Here is a 21,276-nt window from a genome sequence, read left to right on the forward strand (position 1 = left end):
CCCTTAAATGCACCTTGCTGGTCATTCCTTAGCAGATATTAGAAACTTTGAGTAGGTTTTAAATTTCTATTGGATGGAAGTTTAGTTTTTATGTATGTGATTTAACCAATTATGTACTGTATGGATGTTTCACATGATATATGTGTGTATTTTGCACAAAATGGACTGCAACCCCTTTGAAATAAAAATAAATAAATTTTGCTTTCTAGCCTCTGATACATGTATTTATTTTTGCTATGGTTGTGCATACACTGATTACTTTTTGGTCTGTTACATATTTTTTTTAAATAGAAAGGATATGCAACAAAACCTGCAACTAGTGCAGAATGTGCAAAACCCGCTTCTTCTCCTTCTTCGGCACCCGTGGAGGTGAAGACCATCTGTCTGCCTAGTAAGCTAGCAGTTGCAAGTGTTGAGAATCATTCGCCAGTCTCACGAGTTTCAGTACTATTCAGGTACGTTTAGTGTCTCATATGGATTAAATTCTCAGTGTTATAATTACAGTGGAACCTCGATTTTACGATTTGAGAGCTGGGGTAGTCTAGTTGGTAGGATGTCTGACTGCCAAATGGGAGACCTGGGTTCTAATCCCAGGGTGGGTGATCTAAGGTCGGAATTTTTCTGGCCTTGTCTCCACATAAGAGCAGTTCTGGGGCTCACCCAGCCTCAAATCAATAGGTAACTGGGGGTAAAGGTGTCTGGAGCATGGTGCTGATCACATCACGAAAAATGGCTGAGATCGATAATGTATGGGGCCCTACCCCCATATCCCCTAAATGTGCCTTCATGGCACAGTACTATATGCACGGGGAACTTTACCTTACCTTGATTTTACGTTTTTCAGGGGACCGAGCTGAAAATACTTGAAATGCGGGAAAGTGTAAAATGAAGGAAAATTTTATAACATTTTGCTATGTTGGCATCAAGAAGATTGAATGTATAGTGCGGGAAAATGTAAAATCGGGATTCCACTGTACTTCCTTCAATCTTATGGTGTTACTGCTAATACTCTTTGAGTAGGATAGAAGTGTTGGTTTGATAGCCTTAATATTTTCATAGTTTTGTAATCTGTATGGATACAATGCTTTTCGCATGGAAGGAACATGGTGACATGCTAGCAAGATCACTTGTGCTATCTACTTTTCAGGATCTAATTCCTCATAAGATTAATATTTTTGCGACATTAAGGGGCAGAAATTATTTTTTCCATATTTATTTCTACAACCATAAACCTAACCTCATGTACAACTTGTGAAAATCATTATACAATTTAGACCATATGTATGGTCCATGAAACAAGTATGTATTTATGTAATTATATTGCTGATTAGTAAGTTCCATCATGGACTAAATCCATGGAACAACTACCATATGCTATATGATTTTACACGCTGAATTGTATGGTAGCGTTACATGCTGTGAAGCCAGGGATCCTGAGATATGTCATTGTGTTTGTCACAGATTTCATCATTAATACTTGTCATCACAAATGAACTAGACTGTTAGAAAAGTGATATAAAATAACCAAAATAGAAAAATATATAATTGTATGCATTGTAGAGAGAAATAGATAAGCTTTTATAAGAATGGAATTATCAAAAGATGCTTGCATGTACTGCAGTCATGGATAGCAGTAGCTGTGAATTCTGTGTTTCTTTTATTTGTTAAGTAATATGTACAAATGCAAAAATTCTAAAGTGACTGGCCCAATGCATTCTAGTCATTATATTAAAATTAAAACTAACCTCCACAGCACAACAGCTAAGGTCTGTAAAACAGATGGTAATTGTGTTAAATCTATTATTCAATGAAATATCCTGTTCCACATACTTATTTCTGAAACAGTCTCTGTATTATCATTATATCACTAAGGCAACTTTCCATTTTACCGAACAGCTATATTTTCTCGCTCAGAATCAAAATTTGTATGTACATTTGTGTACTACCTCAAACCTAATTGTTAATATGTTATACATTTCTACATACAGGTTATGACCTCCCCACGTAATTTACCTCTACAGATGAAGCAACTTACTAGCGACGTCTTACCACACAATGGAAAGTTATACTGGGCCCCCATTTTCCTTAAGCCATATAACTATGTACTTAGTAGTGAGAGCAACAGAACTTATCAATAAGCCATAAATTATAACCAAAGCTATCTTTTCATTCTTTAGGTTTATTACAATCAACGTATTAACAGTAAATAGAATAACTAATAACAACAATTCTAACATCATTCACGTATATATACATATCCAGTAAATAACCTTGAACAATTGGCACCTAGATTTAGTGTTCTCACCTGTGTATGGTAAAGTAGATCAATATTAATTCTTGCATTAATACCCGTACTGTTATCGGCCATGCAAATCTATGGAAGTTGTTTTCAAAAAAATAAAAATAATAAACCCCAAAATTAGTTATGGTAGTTTTAGCCCTAATGGCTGATAAGCTGACTAAAGCTGTTTACGTTATTAATTAATTAATTCATGGTTTATTTGAAATACTTAACTGCAATGGAGCTTTCCCCCAGTGTATGTGTGTAGCTTCGCTACCTGAGACCAAGTGGGCGAGCAATTCTTCTGGCTCAGACACGAGGCCTCGAGATTACGTAGCGTGACATCATACCATGTGATGATGTGTTGCCAAATCGTACAGCTATGAAATGGGATGGTGATAAAGTTGGAGAAGATTCCACATTGGTTTTGCCTCAGCATGTACATTTGACTCGTAACAATTGAAAGCTCTACATCCCGACAACATTTCTGGTTTACAAAAGCTGCTACACTTTTTGACTCATCTACTTTGATGATTTGGTGTTAAGTAGTGTATTTGGTGTCTCCACCATTTGCACTATGTTCTGGAGTAGTGTAGTCAGAGGCCTGCACAAGACCTGGAGCAGACCCGTTCGCGAGACATCGCTCCTGAAATGCCATGCAACCTGCGCAACATCCTCGCTTGAGCAGCTTGTATGCCCACCTGTCCAGATCGTTCCTGGCAGGCATTGTAGACCCGCCGGGTACCCGCAGTCTTACGATACCTAGTAGGTCTCAGTTCGTTCTTTCCATCAACTGCAGACCCCTCCCTCTGCATGACGTAGTTGCTTCGAGTAGAAACTGCACCGGGCCCACACCGTTCTGCAGTGTTGCCAACTGCAATAGATTTTCACTACTTAAAAAAGGGAACTCAAAGCTTCGTAAGCCACATCACCAATGAAATGAGATTTACGAATGTTGCCTCCCCCCCACACACACATTGAAATAGGTTTTCCGTGGCACAGGATCCATAAGTATATGTCGTAAATAACCAACATACGTATATATAGTGATATAGGGCAGGACTGAAACATGTCACGTTCGACGCTGAGGTCGCGAGTCAAACAACACACTGTTCTACTGTGAACACCAGGGCCGTAGCCAGCCAGGGGAATTGCCGTTACCCTCGTTTGGGGGGGGGGGGCAAGTACTTGGATAAACGTAACAACAACAACAATCACAATAATAGTAATAAAGTAGCATGAAAGGCATTATTATCCTCATAAATCACGCAAAAAGGGGGGTAGAAGTCGGTTCTCACGCATTTGTGTTGAAACAGAGGATTAGAAATATTTTTTTTCAACTCGTCAATTTCACATTAGCTAATAATGGAAAACAAGCACACAAACTATTTTTGAAAGAAAGAAAGTGCATGATAAATGCATTCCGAATGTACATGCATATGGCATGTAAAATTTCCATCTACAATATTTTCTTTTCAGATGGAGCGACGTATTACATAATTAATTCATCCAACTCGTAACAAACCAACATTAATAGCAAATAATATCACGGGCCGCCATAGCATTCTCTGTTTTAAAACTTTTCTCACTTAGATCGTTCGGCGCTCAGGGCCGACTCCCGCTACCCCTTTGCTACGGCATTGAACTTGATGAGACTTGTACTTTAATGTTTGACCCCCACCCTGACCCCTCCGCTAGACAATTTTCGTCCAAGGTTGTGAGCAATGCACCCTGCCCCCTCTGGTTGCGCCACTGCGTGCCTGGTTAAGGCACCATGCAATGAAAAACAATTAGTTTTCAGTGAGGAGATTTTTGTTTGCTCGATCATTCATTTAGATAAATGAAGCTGTAATATTGCGTGCATTTCCTGGCAATAAGATAAAAACTGCTTACGCTGAACTGAAATTGCTAAGTATATAAATTCTCCTTGGAGAAGAAGCTCCTCCTAGGACTTCGTAGGATTTAGTAGCTACGTAAGTAGGCAACACTGGCTGCAGCCGTCCGCGTGGTGATGAAACACCTGGAGCGACACGTTGCCGGAGGGCTGTTTCCTTCCAGCAGGTTTTGCAGGTGCCCGGGTCTTGTTGAATGCCCAGGTACCTTGTAAGCGCAGAGCACCTTGAAGACCAAGAACCCGGGTAGAGACGCAAGTCGACTCGTTGCCGTGGGCAGGCGAGCAGGTAAACCTGTTATCGCGTGCAAGCGGGCAGTGGGTAGGTAAAAGGCAGACTATGCTGGCCTCTAAGTGTAGTGCATGATGTGTGCTAACTAATCAAATTAGTGTTTAAAGCAGCAGACAGGCATTTGGTGAATCTTCTGAACTTGAACACCGCTATCGGTCTACTTGGTTGAACGTCATATCCTTGCACCAGCCTGACACCAGGATACACCTGCACTACACCTATTGTCGAAAAGTGCAACAAACTAATGGGGCCAATAAGAACATATTTTCAATCATATATATGTTATGAGTTGAACTTGGATTTTTAGGTTCTAAAAAGTGTGCTTTTAGGGTCCTAAAATAGGCTCTAAAAATCCTAAAATAGGTTCTAAAAACCCTAAAATAGGTCCTAAATATCTTAAGTTAGGCTGTAAAAATCCTGAAGTGCGTTCAAAGAAACTTAAAATGAATCAAAATTCCTGAAAAATACTGTTTAGGTATAGTCACTGGCAATGAAAATGGGACATCTATATCCTGAAATATGCTTTATCTTGCATAATGTTATGTGTGTTGCCTAACCCTACGGCCATGGCAAAACTTATCATTGGAAATTTGCTCTTAAAATCCACTCTTCGCCGTGTAGTTAGGCAACACTCTATTTTCATGTTATCTGCAGTCAAACTCCGCAATTTTGACTGTGAGGATTATCTTATATGCTGAAATGTTAGTTTGGAAGGTGTGAATGCCACAAAGCACCAAAGTGACGTGAAAGTGAGCCAGACCACTTTGGATTGTACAGGTAACAGTGGCACCAGACATTTTGCTTTGTTTAGAGCTTTGAAAAATCACCATGGACTTGGAGGAAGGGAAATCAACAGAGAGTATGTTTCAAACAGGTTCGTCAATGTTTTTGTGACCAAACAAAGCAGATGCCTCTGTGTGACATAAAAATCCTGTAAAACCTTTAAAATATATAAAAACCTAAAAAAAAGGCTTGATTTAGGTGCATAAACCTAAAATAGGTTCTAACAAGCAAAATAGGCTATTTTTAGGCATTATAAAACTTCATCAGTTGTTGCGTTTTTTATCAAAACACTGACATAACTTATTTTTTACATACCTGTAAAGGAAAAAAATAGGTTAAAAACCTAAGATCCGAGGTCTAGTTATGAGTGATTGAAAAAAATAAAGTAATTCATAGCTTAACTGTGATGCACTTTAATGATAAGTAGATGTACATTGGCATTTAATGAACTGTGTTCCTTTAACATCCTGTATTCTGATGCACCACAATTTTCAGATTTCTAGATATAAAAATACATTGGAAGCAGTTTACTCTATTAAAAAAATATTATTTTCATGAACCCTTTTATTTTGCAGGGCTGGATCTAGAAATGAGACTGCAGACAACCGAGGCATCACCCATCTTCTGCGCATTGCTGCTGGATTGAAAACTAGCAATGTCTCTCAGTTCTTGCTAATACGCAACCTTCAGCAGGTTGGAGCCTCCTTGTCATGCACAACGGGCCGGGAGCATGTAGCATACACCGTGGAGTGCACAAGGAATCAAGTGTAAGTGTCATGTACACTATATCTTGTACAGTAAACATAAGTTTCCTCAAAAATAGGAAATAGAAATTGTGTGATGATTTCATTTTGAGATTGCACATGTTAGAAGTTGTGACTAATGAGAGTTAACAAACTTACTCAACAATTACTCCCGGGTTCGAACCTAGTGGAGGCACATAGTGGTTCGGATTCCACTTTAAACTGTAGGTCCAGTCCCAATTAGCTTTACTGTGCATAAAGTGGACTTAAAACACCAAATCAATCAATCAACAATTATTGTAAGGTTCTGGAAGGAAGTTTTGCTTTCATGACTAGTAAATACAGTGCTAACGTCATTTCCAACATCTTCTGCGACAAATGTACATGATTACTGTACTTGCAATTGGAAAATATTTAAATTGAAGTAATTATAATACATGTACGTGCTTGAGTTGAGGTATTACATACATCCCTTTTGCCAGCGGTACACAGGCTGCATTTGAGCTGCACAATAACCAAATGAAGCTTTACACTTTTCATATATATGTGTATATATTGTATATTATTCTACAATAACCATAGTTCGATAATAATGCAGAAAACCAGTATATGTATATATTAACCATCTTTTTATCTATAGTTACACTGGGTATAATCTGAAACAAGTAACTAATAACATGGCACAGTTTACTCTCATCTGTTATAATGGAAGACAGGAGCACACATTGTACATATTTCTCCCCCCTCATTGAATAGGACTATATTTTTCCAAAAAAAAAGCGTGTAAGTTTCAGGTTTTTTTTTTCTAATTCAGTTTGATATTTCGAGTACCATCTCCAGATTAGTTCTTCCCTCTTGTACAGTCAAGGACCCTTCCAGGTTGTAACAGTACCATTTCCTTTATATTTGAAGAAATATTGAGGCTTAGCTATTGTTATTGAATAGTATTAGATTTGATTATAAATGAAATTGTTACAACCTGGAAGTGTCAAGGACTGTACCACTTTATACCCTAGTGGGGAGTAGATGATGCCAAAATTTGAGGTAGGACAAGTAGTCAAAATCATCAGGTACAATACTGCACATGTTGCTGTGCAGAATAAAATCAGATTAGTCCCATTCCAACAAATAAGAAATTGGCCACAGAAGTATAAGATAGAGAAAAGAAACTACCCTGGAAGACAGGGTCCCCAAACTTTTTTGTTTCATGGTGCCATTAGTGTTTCAAGACATTTCCGTGGCACCCAAGCCAGAATGTAAGCCTATCTAACACTTGCAATGTTCAGTTAATGATGTTAGGTTGCTTGCCTGAAGTTAAAATAAACACATATTACAAATTCAGAAACATTTTTTGTGCAAAAAGTACTAAATAAGCTCATATTTTGAACAATCATATAATTTCACTGAAAATAATGGAACATTTCGCGGTGCCCCTGTAAGCCAGCCAGGGTACCGCGGTGCACACTTTCCACCGCCCTACATCCTTATAAACCAGAACATTGTATAACCGATTGTTGTAGGACTTATGCTTCGGAACGAATGAGGATGAAAAAGACTTCACTCCCCTGTTAAATAATAGAATGCGAGTCCCAAAGACAATGGAAAATACGCTTATAAATTTCGGTGCGAGTTAGTTGCAACAGTCTGTGAAAGAGAGTTACAGTGTCATGTCTTTGTGGTTGATGTCCACGCGCACGTTGCTGGAAAAATGTGAAAAGTTAGCAGTCGTTCGAGCTTTTCACATTTGTTAGATTTCGTCACCGCGGAACACAAAAGTGCATTGATAGTTCGAGTCCAAAAGAGAACACGAATGGTGAACTATTAGTTTGAAAGAAGAAAAGACTTGTAGTGTGATGGATCGGCGAGAGGTGACGTCTACCCAAACTTTATAAGGATACAGACAGGAGGAATGAAGAGGAAGTGCTAACCAGAAGTTGCAGTGATTTCGGTAGTGAGTCTTGTTTAAGTGTTGAGAGCTCTCAAATATATGGCCTTTTTAGCGTCGATCATTACAAAGTTAAAAGTACAGCGCTGAACTATACAACCATGAGTAATAATTCTCAATGTGTATATTAGCTTCTATTTTGTGTTCATTTTTAAGTATGGTTACATTTTTTAACCTTCACCGAAACAATCAGGGCATTCTCCGTAAATTCCTGTATCTGAACCTTTCAGTATAGATCAGGTAAAGGAGACTTACCAAGGACCTCCTCATAATTGTTTATTGTTAATTAGAAATTCAGAAATAAAAGTTTGTAAAAGGTTATTTTCATCTCTGCTTTATACAGTAAGTCAGGTTTTGTGAAAAACTGAAAATCCTGCTTGTAGCTTGAACGAAAGTGTTAAGCTTTTTTTTTTAGCTAAATACAATTCTATCGTTATAATTGCATTATGTAAATTTTCACTGACAATTTAGTGTAACACTTGTAAATATTAGAACGTAGTTGTACTTGTAAGGTTTAGGATTAATTGGTCCAACTGCATGGTATGATTGTAATGGTTTCCTGAAAATTGATATTTTCAGTGTATTGGTGCTGTTCTTCTCAGGTAATGTAACATTTAGTGTTCTCATCTTCCTTAAATCCAAATATTCTCCATTTCCTTAAATCCAAATATTCTCCATGTCACTTTATTTTCAAGTTCGTAAGTCACCCTTGCAACAGATCCAATATTGTCATATTTTAACTGTAGATATCCTCATATTAAAAATGAGGTGATGGAATTTAATTTAATATTATGGTTTACCTGAATTTAGCCTGCTTTTAATTTTGATTTATTGTGATAATATTTAGTCTAATCAAGGGTTCGATACCTGGTGGAAGTACATTGCACAGTGGTTCAGATCCCACTTTAAACTGTAGGTCCAGTCCCAATTAGTCTATCTGTGCATAAAGTAGACTTAAAACAATAATTCAACATCATCATCATTCAGTATTTTAAAAATTTTGTACTATTTCAGTAAGCACTGATAAATGGTTGAACTTTGTACAGGTATTTCATTTAATTTTCATCGTTATTTTATTTTTCAGTGAGACCGCACTGAAGTTTTTGGCTGAAGCTTCTTGCAAACAATTGTTCAAGCCATGGGAAATAAAGGACAACTTACCTAGAATGAAACTTGAACTTGCTACGATAGATCCGCAGGTAAAAATGGAGTGATGTTAATTACAGTGATTTTTAAAATTCGTGATTTATGCAAAGTGAATTAAATAGATCCATGCTAAATTCTTAACATACAGTTGTATAATTGGATATAGCCTCCCTGATATCATACTTGTATTGATTAAAGCAACATTAATATCATACTTTTGTTTTTCAGGTTAAAGCTATAGAACTGCTTCACCAAGCAGCATATAGAACAGGGCTTGGAAATTCATTATATTGTCCATCGCATCTAGTAGGAAGTCATTCTTCTGAAGATGTAAGTATTTATGATTTTGTGGTTTATTGTTTGTATATGGGTAGACAGTTTAGTAAACATTAGATTGTAGTCAGCACGTATGTCACTCTGTGTACGAATCACCCAGCACTGCAGCCATGGGTGGGCTTTGAATTCAACAGTCAGCTTGTACTAGCCTCTCACCTTCCCACTCCAGGCTTTCAACTTTTCTTTTTTTCTCAAATCTTCCATTATGTACTTTGGATCAGGTTGAAATTTGTCACACGAGAAACAAGCATTTGGACTTTGTCTTTTTCTTTCGCAGAACAATTGCACAACAATTTGAAACCCTGACATGGGAGCTGAGATGCTAGTGTCACTATTTTAAAATTACGTGAAGACTGTAGTTTGCATATTTCCTTACATTTCAGAAGTCCTGGCGCTAGTACGTATAACTGGTATTAAAATGAACTAAATTTGGTAGACCATCTCTGTATCAATATTTTGAACTATAAATTCCTGACCATACAAATGGATTAACAAAAATGAGCATCATTTACAGGCACTTTATGCATCTTTAGCAAGTTGAATAAGAACCTTGATACAGGAAAATAATTTTATTTTTGCTCATCTTCAACAGCTCCAGCATTACACAGGCAGATTCTTCACAAGCAACAGAGGGGCAGTTGTAGGTGTTGGTGTGGATCACGATTTGCTTGTTAACTTTGCTGAATGCATGGACCTGAAGTCAGGCACCACTGCAGAGCCCCCTGCGGCCACTTACTATGGAGGAGAGGTTCGCGTTGAAGCAAATACTGAACTTGCTTATATCGCTGTCGCAGCAGAAGGTGGAAGGTAGGTTTCTCATCTGATTGAAGTTTCACAAACACAAAAGATTATGCCTGAATAATCACGCCTTGTTTCACTTTATGGCAACATTTCAGCACTTCTCTTCTTGAGGGTAGAAAATCAGGTGTATGTAGGCAACATTATGTAATCTAGGAATTTTTAAAAAAATCTCCAGTAGACAGTTTATTCATATGACATGAATAGTAATGCGAGTGTACATAAACAATGGTGTATTTGGAATGGCATTGGCAGCCATTTTAATTTGACATTATTTTAAATTTTAAAAAATAGATCAGTTGTACTGTTTCCAACAGTATTTCACTCTTGTAATTGTTGAACTTGTGCAAAAGATATTGTTAAATACAATGGAACCCTAATTTTACATTTTTGCATACTTTACATCCAATGTTGATGGTCCCAACACAGGACAGTGTTAAAAAAATTTCCCCATTTTAAATTTTTTTCAGCTTTGTCCCCTGAAAACATAAAATGGAGGTTTCAGTGTATTAACTATCAACAATTTTTGGCCTGATGAAAGCTACGTGGGGAGTGTGCTGAACTGTTTTCTTAGAGAAAAATAATACTTATTCCAGTGTAATCTGTATTTTGTTCATATTAAGTAGCTGAAACATGTCACATATGCTTCTTTAGAGTAATCAGCCACAATGAAGGTGTATGATGGCAGAGTTGACAAAGGGATACTCATAAGGGACTACCATGTCCAGGCTAGGACTTCAAAATTGGCCACTGAGGTGGCTCAACAACAGCTTTTCCTTGTACTTGGTATGCATAAAGAAGATGGGATTTCACACACTTTCTGGTTCCTTTAAATAATGAGAATATACAATTGCATACCTCTTGAATTTGTAGTGTATGCATCACATGTTCAAAGTTTAGTGAATTACGATACCACCATTGATATTTCTCCTGCATTCATGACTTGTTTTGGCAATTGTTTCAGCCTGAAGAATTCAAAGGAAGCTCTTGCATTCACCATATTGCAATCTGCTCTTGGCTTTGGACCTCTTGTGAAGTGGGGCAACATCGCATCCTCTCCCCTGTACAAGGCAGCTGCACAAGCCACCACAGAACCGTTTGGACTGTCGGCTTTGAACATTTCTTACACAGACAGTGGCCTCTTTGGTTTCACTGTGGCTGGAGACCCATGCGGTGCTGCAAAGGTAACATTTTTGTTTATTGCTGTCATAAAAGAGTAATCCTTTAATTTAATTTTATATGTTATAGAGAACCATTGTCATCAATATTATGTACAATGAGTTCCCTAGTCAACTGGGCATAAAGGGAAACTAAGCAGATGGTGCTGCTGCCAAGTCTGCTAATTGCAGATGGCGATTTCTGTCCACATTTTGCCAGCCAGGGACCTACAGAATGTTTTTTTTTTTTTTTTTTTTTTTGCGTAGCATAAAGACTTGGATCAGGTAACTGGAAACAAGTTTCACACCATCCTCATCCCAGCCATCCCAAAGAGAAGTCATTTTAACTTGACTTTGAATTGGATACAGCGGTCTCATCCATGTTGATTTGCTGAAAGGGCTGGACCATTCACTGTGTCGTGTATGTAGTGTTTGTTTAAGGCAGTGGCCTTGAATGTTTCTCCTAGAACGGGCTATATTTACATTCTATAAGGGACTGACGGGCCACACGTTCACAGATGAGCTTTACACACAAAACACTTTCACATTCTGAACTGATGTTAGTGACTGCAACACAGCAAATAAGCATAATCAAACAATGTTGTATGATATTTGTTACGAGAAAAGCACATTACACGAGAGCTTTTATTTACCCCTTTAATGACAAAATTGATGATTGGTTTTTTTTTTCACCAGCATGTCAATATTTACTTTGAAGTTTGATGAGGCTACTAGCAGACAGTTTTGATGACATGTGTCGGTCAGTCGATACTTCAATTTTGATTCCACATTCTTCATTTTGTAAAAGATCTGTTTGCAGGCACAAGTGTTACCAAATAGAGAGCAATGAACTGGGCATGATTGTACAGAACAAGAAATTCTGACTCATATTTTCAGTTCGCTGATTCACATTTTCTGTTTATTCTTTTATTTCATTACGGGCTCTATAGGGCTGCTAAATTACAGCCAGAGGGTTGAAGATCACTGGTTTAAGGGTTTGGCATATTCTTCTCGAATGTTCACGCTATGATGCCAGGGGTCTCGGGTGCGAATCCCGGCATGGATGTTTGTGAGTGTCCATTCATCAATTTAATCATATCATCACTCATCCTTATCTTCGCAAATCAGCCAAAAGTGGCACAAAAAGCAAAGTAAAATAAATCAAATCAATCAATATTCTTGAATGTGCCAATTGTACTTTCCTCAGACAGATTTAACCTTCCCAACTATTTGTCATCCATGTTATGAGATCATTATAGTGTTTCAGCAAATGTTTCTAGCTTTTTGAGAAGAGGCCTTTTACAATGTTTTTGAGGAAGTTTTTAGACTAAGTGGATGTGTTGTGTTTCTCTAATGCAGGTCCATTTAAAACTTGCACTTTTAACCTTTCTCAAGGGGCTCTTTACACCCCATTTTTAACTTTAAGATAAGGGGATTTTTTCTCCTGTGCTTAGAAGGGTGTAAATATTTGAACTCAATCAATCAATGATAATATATTTTTTATCTTCCAGGCTGCTGTGGCTGCAGCAAAGGCATTGAAGAGTGTGAAGTTGAGTGAGGAGGACATTGCTGGTGCTAAGAACAGATTGAAAGCAGCAGCCTTAATGTCGCAAGAAAGTTCAGCTGAGATGTTGGATGATTTGGGAGCACAGGCAGTTCTCCTGAATTCAGTATTCCCTGCAGATAGATTTAGCATGGCTATTGACCAGGTTCCTTCCTCAGATGTGAATGCTGTAAGTTATAATGAAGTTCTTTGTTAACTACCAGAGCTGAGCTGATACTAACTGATTTTTTACAGAGCCTGCAAAATGTTGTACGATGCTTTCGCAGTGGCTAAATGTCCTGGAAGTTATGCAAAGCACATAATTTTTATGAATTTTGCACCAGACTGCATGAGCAAAAATTTTTTTGTTATTAAAGGTCACATTTATATTCCGAGTGTCTCACATGTAGCGCTGAGCAGATACTTTGTGGCATTTTGATCGCATGCCACTTTCATGGTCTAATTATCCTGGAAATTATGTAAAATTCGTTGGTTTTTGAAAAAATACTGAATTTAGTGATTCCAGAACATGTAATTCAATAGTTTGACGTAACTCTTGAATATATTAAAGCAAAACTCTTGCATACTAATATTAATCAATATTTTGAGCAACATTTAATTATTTCAATTTTCAACCATCTGTTTCAGTGGGAATCTGTAAGTTCGGGATCGGTTCAAAGTGATATTGACTCGTTGATATGGTATAGTTATAATGAAATACTTACATATTAAAGTATAAGATAAACTACTTTAAATTGTTACAATGTTCAAGTGTCGGTATTGCATTGGTGGAAATCTAAGTCTGTCAATTTGAAGTGGTATCAGCTCATCCCTAGTAGCTTATTTGACATACTGATGATCGATTGCAGCATGTTTTATCAGTGAAACCGTTAACCTTTTGGTGCTCAAGGCCATTTTCACATGTAGCCCCCTTGATGCCCAAGCCAATTTTGAGCAAAATGCAGAGTTTAAATTAAATGAGTAGATCGGAGGCTAATTGCCCTAGAGAGATGAGTGATATACCGTTGTACGCGGAATGAACCAGAGATTCAGACTATATAAAACTTAAGCAAATTCGGCGTATATGTGGCGGTGGGGAGGGGGCTAACTCTCAAAATTCCAAAATTTCGGGGGGAAAGATGAAGTTCCTCCTCCCCCACCCCAAGAAAAAAATACATGACAGTGTCGACATGCACATGACCGCTGACATGTAAGGAACACAAAAATATTTGCATTATTATCATTTGACCAATGTAACTTGAGTTGTACCCCCCAAAAGGAATGGTCGGCACGCCACTGATTCAAGCTTCAAAATGCAGCAGTACCTTGAAATGACTTTAGCTCAGAGACTATTTGCCCTGGAGATATGAACGATATACCGTTGTACGCAGAATGAATCACAGATTCAGACGATATATAATTTATGCACATTCGGCGTATATATGGAGGGGGAAAGGGGGGAAATCCCCTGAAAAAAATGGGGTTTCTCCCCCCCCTGCCCCCCGAATAAAAGGATATGAAAAGTTAAAAATGCACATAGAAATTATCGCTGGCATGTAAGAAACGGAAAAATATTTGCATCATTGTTGTATGACCAATGTAATGCGAGTTGTACCCCTGAAACGAAAGGCTTGTACGCCACTGTCTCAAACTTCGGAATTGAGCGAACTTCAGAGTTACATTGAAATGACTATAGCTCAGAAACTAAATGCCCTAGAGATATGAAAGATATATCGTTGTACACAGAATAAATCACAGATTCAGACGATATATAATTTATGCACATTCAGCGTACATGTGGAGGGGGAAAGGGGGAAATCCCCTCAAAAATACTTTTCTTAAAAAATGGTGTTCCCCCCAAAATGTCAAAATGCACAAAATGCAAAATTTATGCAAATTTGGCATATATATGGAGGGGGAAGGGAGAAATACCCCAAAAATTATTTTAAAAAATTGTCACTTCACCCAAAAAATGTCCTCGCACTTGGGCACAAAACGACACCTACGCACAACATTCACGGACGAAAAGCTAGATGGCAGTGAAAAATGAGCGCCGATTCTTGCAGCTGCTTGAAATTCTATTTTTAGACAATGCAGGGTAACCCCTGTCGCAACTTGTGGACACTTGTGCTAAAAACACAAAGGTTTCCTTCAGCGTGCTTCGAAATTAGATTCTCACAACCAGTCTTCCCACCCCCCCACTCCCTGCTTGCAGCGTCACGGAAAACTTTCATTTTGACATCGGATACTGATAAACAAGTTTCCTTCGAATGCTGTTAACAGGCAGGAGTGAAAAGCATTGCTTTAGAACAACAAAGCCAGTCTTCCTTTGTTGGCAAAAATTTTCCCTTGAAAAGAGACGCAAAAGAGCAAGTCCTTTTCCTGCCTTTTCACCTCCATTTTCATGAAGAAAAAAAAAAGGTGCAAGAAACAATATAAAAAAAATCGAAATTCTAGCCAAAAATAGAATAGTTATAACGTAAAAACTACGACCTTGACACAGCATCTTGATCGAGTCGCTTGGTACCGGGAGGGTTACATTTGGGTATCTCGATCGAGACGCTTGGGTCCCAAAAGGTTAATAGTTCATAATTATATTATGTACTGACAAATATAATGCATAAAATATGCATGCTTAAGGAAAACTCTTGTGTGGGAGTCTTCAGAATATTCTAGATTTTTTAGTCATTATAGTGGAACCCTGATATTATATTTTCCTGCATTTTAAGTATTTTCAGCTCGTCCCCTGAAAAACACGATAAGAGTTTCAACTATATCAAGAAATTTGAATGATGATGTACAGTAAACATCAATTATGTTTTTTGGGGGATTGCAGATAAATAATTCACAAAGTGGGGAAATGTATAATCCAGCAACATTTTCTTCGGTTTTGCTTTGCTGGGACCAGAAAAGTGAAATGTACATAGCAGGAAAATATAAAATCTGAGTTCTGCTGTATAGTTACAGATATTACATGTAATTTTAATCAATGAAATATCTGTTAGAAGTTGGGCTGAGCCAATATTGATGCCGATGTACCGGTATTGGGAAGTATCAGTTGGATTTTATTTGCTGATATTTTCCTGGTGTTTTGATTGTGTGTGGAGTAGAGTATTGCATGGGGCCACTTTCAGTGGATCATGCTTGTTAGTTTCCCATGCTCGAGTGTATAGAATCAAATATCATTTCAATGTGACAATAATTGTAGAAATATATCTGTAAACATCGACCCTGGTAGTTTCAGCCCATATTCACCTATCGCTATGTACTGGTAAGATAGAATAAACTACTAATTTTTGCACTTATTTCCTCAAATGAAGTCCAATAGTTCATGTGTAATACATTTTTGTAGCCCTGAAAAACATTGGAAAGCACTCGTCTAAGGGGTTAGCATTGTATTAGGCCAGGAATCCTGACATGAATATTTTGAGATCATTAGGGAAGTAGAAGAGCCATGTAAAATAATGGAAATACATATTTTAATGTAGTGCAATCCAAGTACTTACTTCACTATGGAGTTTTTCATTCCCTGAAACATGAACGAAATCCATACGTTATAAATGCAAATTATGTTTGGAACTTCCGCTAGCTTTGTAAAATATTTTAGGTTTAATATAGTTTATCACATAAACATGCAAGTGTTTATTGACATGCTTCCATGGAACTTCTGCACTAAAACAATTTCTTTCTTTCAGGCTTTGAAGAAAGTTGCCAGTGGAAATCTGTCCATGGGAGCATATGGAAATATAGTTTTCACTCCATACCTTGATGGATTGGAGTAGAGCAATAAATCCAGTGTATCCGTTAGTGTTCATAGAACATTTTAATCAATAACCTGTATAAAAATGTTGTTTTGAAACATTTGAGATTGAAGATATGATTTGATTAAAGTTTCATCTACATATTTATGCCTGTTGCTGTAATTACAAGAAATTGTAGAATAAATGTGGTTTCTTAATTAGTGTGAAGTAATTGCCTAAGCTTTGTACCTTTTCTGGATGTAAAAGCTTCAGGTGATTTGATTAGTATGTTCCATCTAGAAACCCAATGATCCACACTCCAGGGCAGCAAAGTGAAACTTGTGGCTAACATATTAAGGAAATCATCCATTGCATTTTTTTTCTGGTTTTATCAATTCTTGAACTTGCAAGAATTCTTTGAACAATTAACTTGGATATGAATTGTTTTCCCATTTGGCATTGTGCAGGAAGACTAAAACAATGTAAAAAATAAGTTCATACAAAGGCTATACATAAAAAATAAATTTATTGCATGTTTCCTAATCTCTTCAGTACAACTTCAATACTTCTATTGAATATGGTGTGAACACCTTCCTCATTTTCAACTTCTGTCCTTGCTTAATGTTCAGGATCAATGAAGCCAACTTTTGTAACTGGTTCACAAATGAGATCTGCAAGTACAGAAAAGAAAAAAATATATATAACAAAACCAACCTACAGAAATCGATACAGCGGAACCCAGATTTTATGTTGTTAGACTTTACATTCTACCACAAGTTTTTTCAGCTTGGTACCCTGAAAAACAAAATCAAGGTTCCACTGCAGAAGAGTCGATACATTTCAGCAGTATCTATTCTGGTGAGGGAATAAAATTATTTAATTGTGATATGAAAAATAAACCTTGAATCTTTTCTGAAAGTTAGCCAATAGTGGCAGAAAAGTGACAAAAGAAATCAGTCTTAATCCCCACCAACCCTTTTTTTTATACGTAGCACCAAAAAAAGTGTCGATATGACCTCCTCCCGCTAATTCTTCTAATGGCTGTTAATATATTTTTAAAAAAAGAATGCACTAATGATTTCCCAATTACATTAGTTTCATGACGAAAAATTTGTAAAAAGTTTATCAAGCAACTAACATGCAGGCCTGTCCGATATGTGGAGGCACATAGTGATTCGGTTCCCACTTTAACCTGTAAGTGCAGCCCCGATTAGTCTGTCAGCATAAGAAGTACACTTAAACAATATCCAAAGAATCAAATTTAGCTGCTGTAATTATATGTGGTTAAAATTGCAATTAAGAACATTTTAAAATTTCATAACTTATAAACGAAGTAATGCTAATAATGGAATATAATGCAACTCAACATAAAAAATTAATTTTGATTTGTTTTAGTTATAAAATAAAATAAATCAAGATCAACCAGTCAGTGCCTTCTTATATTTCTGGGGGGGGGGGGAAGAGCCTAAAATTTTCAACAATCGTCTGTGACCGTGCTACCTAAGGCTCTGGGTTGTCGGCCGGTGTATAGGACCGGTGGCAACCCACCATCGTGAAGAAATTTGGGAGCTACGAGTGAATAGTGTAACAAAAATCTCCTTTAACGGCTGAGGGTTCAACATGCAGACTCCACGTCACCCCATTACCAGTTGAAGATCTCCACACTTCTAGGTAGGATTGTGGGAAGGAGACTGGCAGTCAAAAGATAGACCAAAGCCCTTTCAGGGCTGTAGAGCCATGGGATATGTTAAAATTTCCAACGTTTTGTTTTAAATTCATTTTCAGTTTGATTGGTTACCTAGGTATATATTTAAAATTTACAATGACACACACTACTACTATTTACCCTTAACCAGGCTTTTAGATGCCTTCTATCTCTCTAGAAACTGGCATTTTTCTTATTTAACGTCGCTTCTCTCTGCCACTATTGCCCAGTCGCAAGAATAAAAATGATTGATTGTTGGGTGAGATTTGTGAAAGGACACTCCCAATGGACATGCCTAGTCCAAGCTGAGACTTGAACCTGGAACCTTCGACGAAGAGATCGTGAAGAGGCAGCAAAGGTTTTTGTTGTTTTATCGTCGCTTTTCTATCTCTCATGTTAATCTCGACTATGAAAAGGATGAACTGATGAAATGACGATGTGCACAAAAACATTCATGACTGACCAGGGTTCGAACTTGGGACCTCTGGCTTTGCAATGCATTATGTTGTCCATTTGTCATTCCCCTATATTACTTGTAATAAACATATTTTTTGTAACAAGATCAACATGTCAAGTGCTGTTTGAACTGACACAATTTATTTACGTGTGTGAGTGAACGCACAGAAAAACACCAGACACACACATTTGTCACTATCATATATAAATCCTAACTCCCACAGATACACGTAGATTCATTCCAATGTTGCATTTGTAAAGCCACACCTCTTTTCCTAGTATGGTGACATTACAGTGAAATGATCCTGTAATTAACTGTAGATAAGTCGCAATTAGTAGATCGAATGAAGTTGTTTTCAGTTAAAAAAAAAAAGTGTTATACTTGATGTATTGATGCCGGCACACACGAATAAAATCAGAACACATTTTTAAGGTGGGCACACACAAACTGATATTTAAATATGTGAATATATCTGCAACTGCATCACTAATGTATTTGTGTTTTTAGTTATATAGTCAGTTTTCTACCACTTCTGGCTAATGCAACGATCAGGATGGACAATAATTAAATGAAATTGACGAAGGGAACTTCACAAAAAACATCCATGTGCAGGCTGTGAATCGAACCTGGGAACTTCGGTGGCAAGATCGAAAATAAACTATGTAATGGCTTTTGCTGTCGAAGGGAAATTCATGCTTCTCAGTGAATATCAGCAAATCTAATCACCCCTTCCTCCTGTAGGTTGTGTCTATCGAGTTCGTTCAAGCGATAAGCAGGTGGGCAGTGTGGATGGAAATGAGGCCTCAGACATGCTTTCTTACTAGCCAGGACTGCCTTGCATAGCAAGGCATTATCAGATTAGATGCAGGAGTTCTTTCTGAGCTGGCTGTACATGCAGAAATTTCAGATCGTTTTGTGAGGACAGATATTTAACCGTGAAAACTGTCAAAATTCCACAAACAGCCATATTCGAGTCCATGCTTTAAAAAAAGGATGTTTTTGTAAGGAATTTTCATTTGCAGGCCTACTGATAAAAAAATTGAAACCTAAGCCAAACAACGTCATTAAAAAAATCTGGCTTAAAAATTCCATTTTTGTAATGATTGTTACCCAAATTTTTGCAGTAAAAGAGTGATTTTGAGCAAAATTTACTCAAACCGTAAAAAATATGCTTGAATAGCTATTTCAAGTCTAGCTCTAATGGTTTCCAAGGTATGCATTAAGATTTCTGAAAACAGGCATGCAAGTAAAAAAAATGCCACCAGCCATGTTGGAAAAATGGCCATCTCAGGTGAATTATGTGGAAAAAAAATTTAAACACTGAATCTGATATTCTAAATCATGTACAGTGGAACCTTGATTTTATGTTCCTCTGTTTCACATTCAACATTCATGGACCCAATAGAGCAAAATGCTATAAAATGATCCCCGATTTTTATGTTTTTTTTTCAGGTTTGTGCCCTGAAGAACGTAAAATCGAGGTTCCACTGTATAAACCTATGCATTAAAAAGATTTTTTTTTTAAATGGCCATGCAACAAACTATTTTAAATTGGATGATTTGGTATGCTTACCTGATTGTCAACTGCATTCCTCAGAGCTGAAAAAAGTTCCAACACTTCAGCATCCTTACTCAACACAATCTTCTGGTAATGAGCATCTAAGAGCACATTTGTCCAGTTCAACACATTTGCATAGACTTTAATTTGTTCTTCACCATAGGAGTTCTTGCGGGACAAATAATAATGCAGATACTGCATCAATTGCAAAACACTTGACAAATTGAAGTCTTGTAATTGTGTTAAAAGAAATGCATGATTGAATGGCATGCAAAGCACCTGAGAAAGAAATTTCGATTTTCCTGGTGAAAATGGATTCTTGCTAATTCGATTCTTGATACTGTTTGTTCCATTTTCATCAACCTTTTTACCTTCACTGCCTTCTTCACTGTTATTACCATTTTCACTTTGACCATCTTCATCAACATCTTCACTTTCTTTGCCTTCTTTCCAATTACCATTTTCCCTATGATCATCATCAACAGACATATTGTCGTCACTGGCAAAATCTTCAAACACAGTATCATCTGCTTCCATACAGAACCTCAACACTTGAACTAATGACTTTTCAGGGATGTCGGTGAAATTGTTGAAGCACCACAATATGCTACTAGTGTCTTTATTTTCTATTAGTTGTGGAATAAGATATCCACATGTTCTGTGAAGAAAAGTAAAAATATATATTAAAATTATCACTTGCAATGACATTTTTACTTCTTTTTATAAATAAACTATTTGTGTTGTTAGCATCTTAAGCAGAATAAATAATTAATGCCCAGAGTTTCAAGGTTTTAACATTTTACCTAATGCAACATATTTCCGTTCTCAATCCCTGATGAAGCCAGGTGGGTTTGAAAATTTGGATCACTTTGAAGGTATATGTCTGTACATTAGAAATTTG

At 37.1% G+C, this 21,276-nt stretch overlaps 2 protein-coding genes across 2 annotated transcripts in view; one reads left to right on the top strand and one right to left on the bottom strand.

The window, feature by feature from the left end:
• Window positions 1-16,873, top strand: part of UQCR-C2 (Ubiquinol-cytochrome c reductase core protein 2) — a 30,436-nt gene extending 13,563 nt beyond the window's left edge. The window contains exons 2-9 of the mRNA XM_083135507.1: window positions 292-455; window positions 5,823-6,014; window positions 9,020-9,134; window positions 9,310-9,411; window positions 10,010-10,224; window positions 11,180-11,399; window positions 12,884-13,105; window positions 16,611-16,873. Of these exons, the coding sequence (XP_082991633.1) occupies window positions 292-455; window positions 5,823-6,014; window positions 9,020-9,134; window positions 9,310-9,411; window positions 10,010-10,224; window positions 11,180-11,399; window positions 12,884-13,105; window positions 16,611-16,697 (1,317 nt within the window). The 3' untranslated portion in view covers window positions 16,698-16,873. The remainder of the gene's footprint in view (window positions 1-291; window positions 456-5,822; window positions 6,015-9,019; window positions 9,135-9,309; window positions 9,412-10,009; window positions 10,225-11,179; window positions 11,400-12,883; window positions 13,106-16,610) is intronic.
• Window positions 16,874-17,164: 291 nt separating this feature from the next.
• Window positions 17,165-21,276, bottom strand: part of LOC145998838 (nucleolar protein 11) — a 41,341-nt gene continuing 37,229 nt past the window's right edge. Inside the window, exons 8-9 of the mRNA XM_083135506.1 lie at window positions 20,391-21,033; window positions 17,165-17,326 (exon numbers count right to left, since the gene is read on the bottom strand). Coding sequence (XP_082991632.1) covers window positions 17,204-17,326; window positions 20,391-21,033 — 766 coding nt within the window. The 3' untranslated portion in view covers window positions 17,165-17,203. The remainder of the gene's footprint in view (window positions 17,327-20,390; window positions 21,034-21,276) is intronic.

Source organism: Lepisma saccharinum, chromosome 14, assembly GCF_977018435.1.
Source record: "Lepisma saccharinum chromosome 14, izLepSacc3.1, whole genome shotgun sequence".
In the NCBI taxonomy this organism is placed as follows: Eukaryota; Metazoa; Arthropoda; class Insecta; order Zygentoma; family Lepismatidae; genus Lepisma; species Lepisma saccharinum.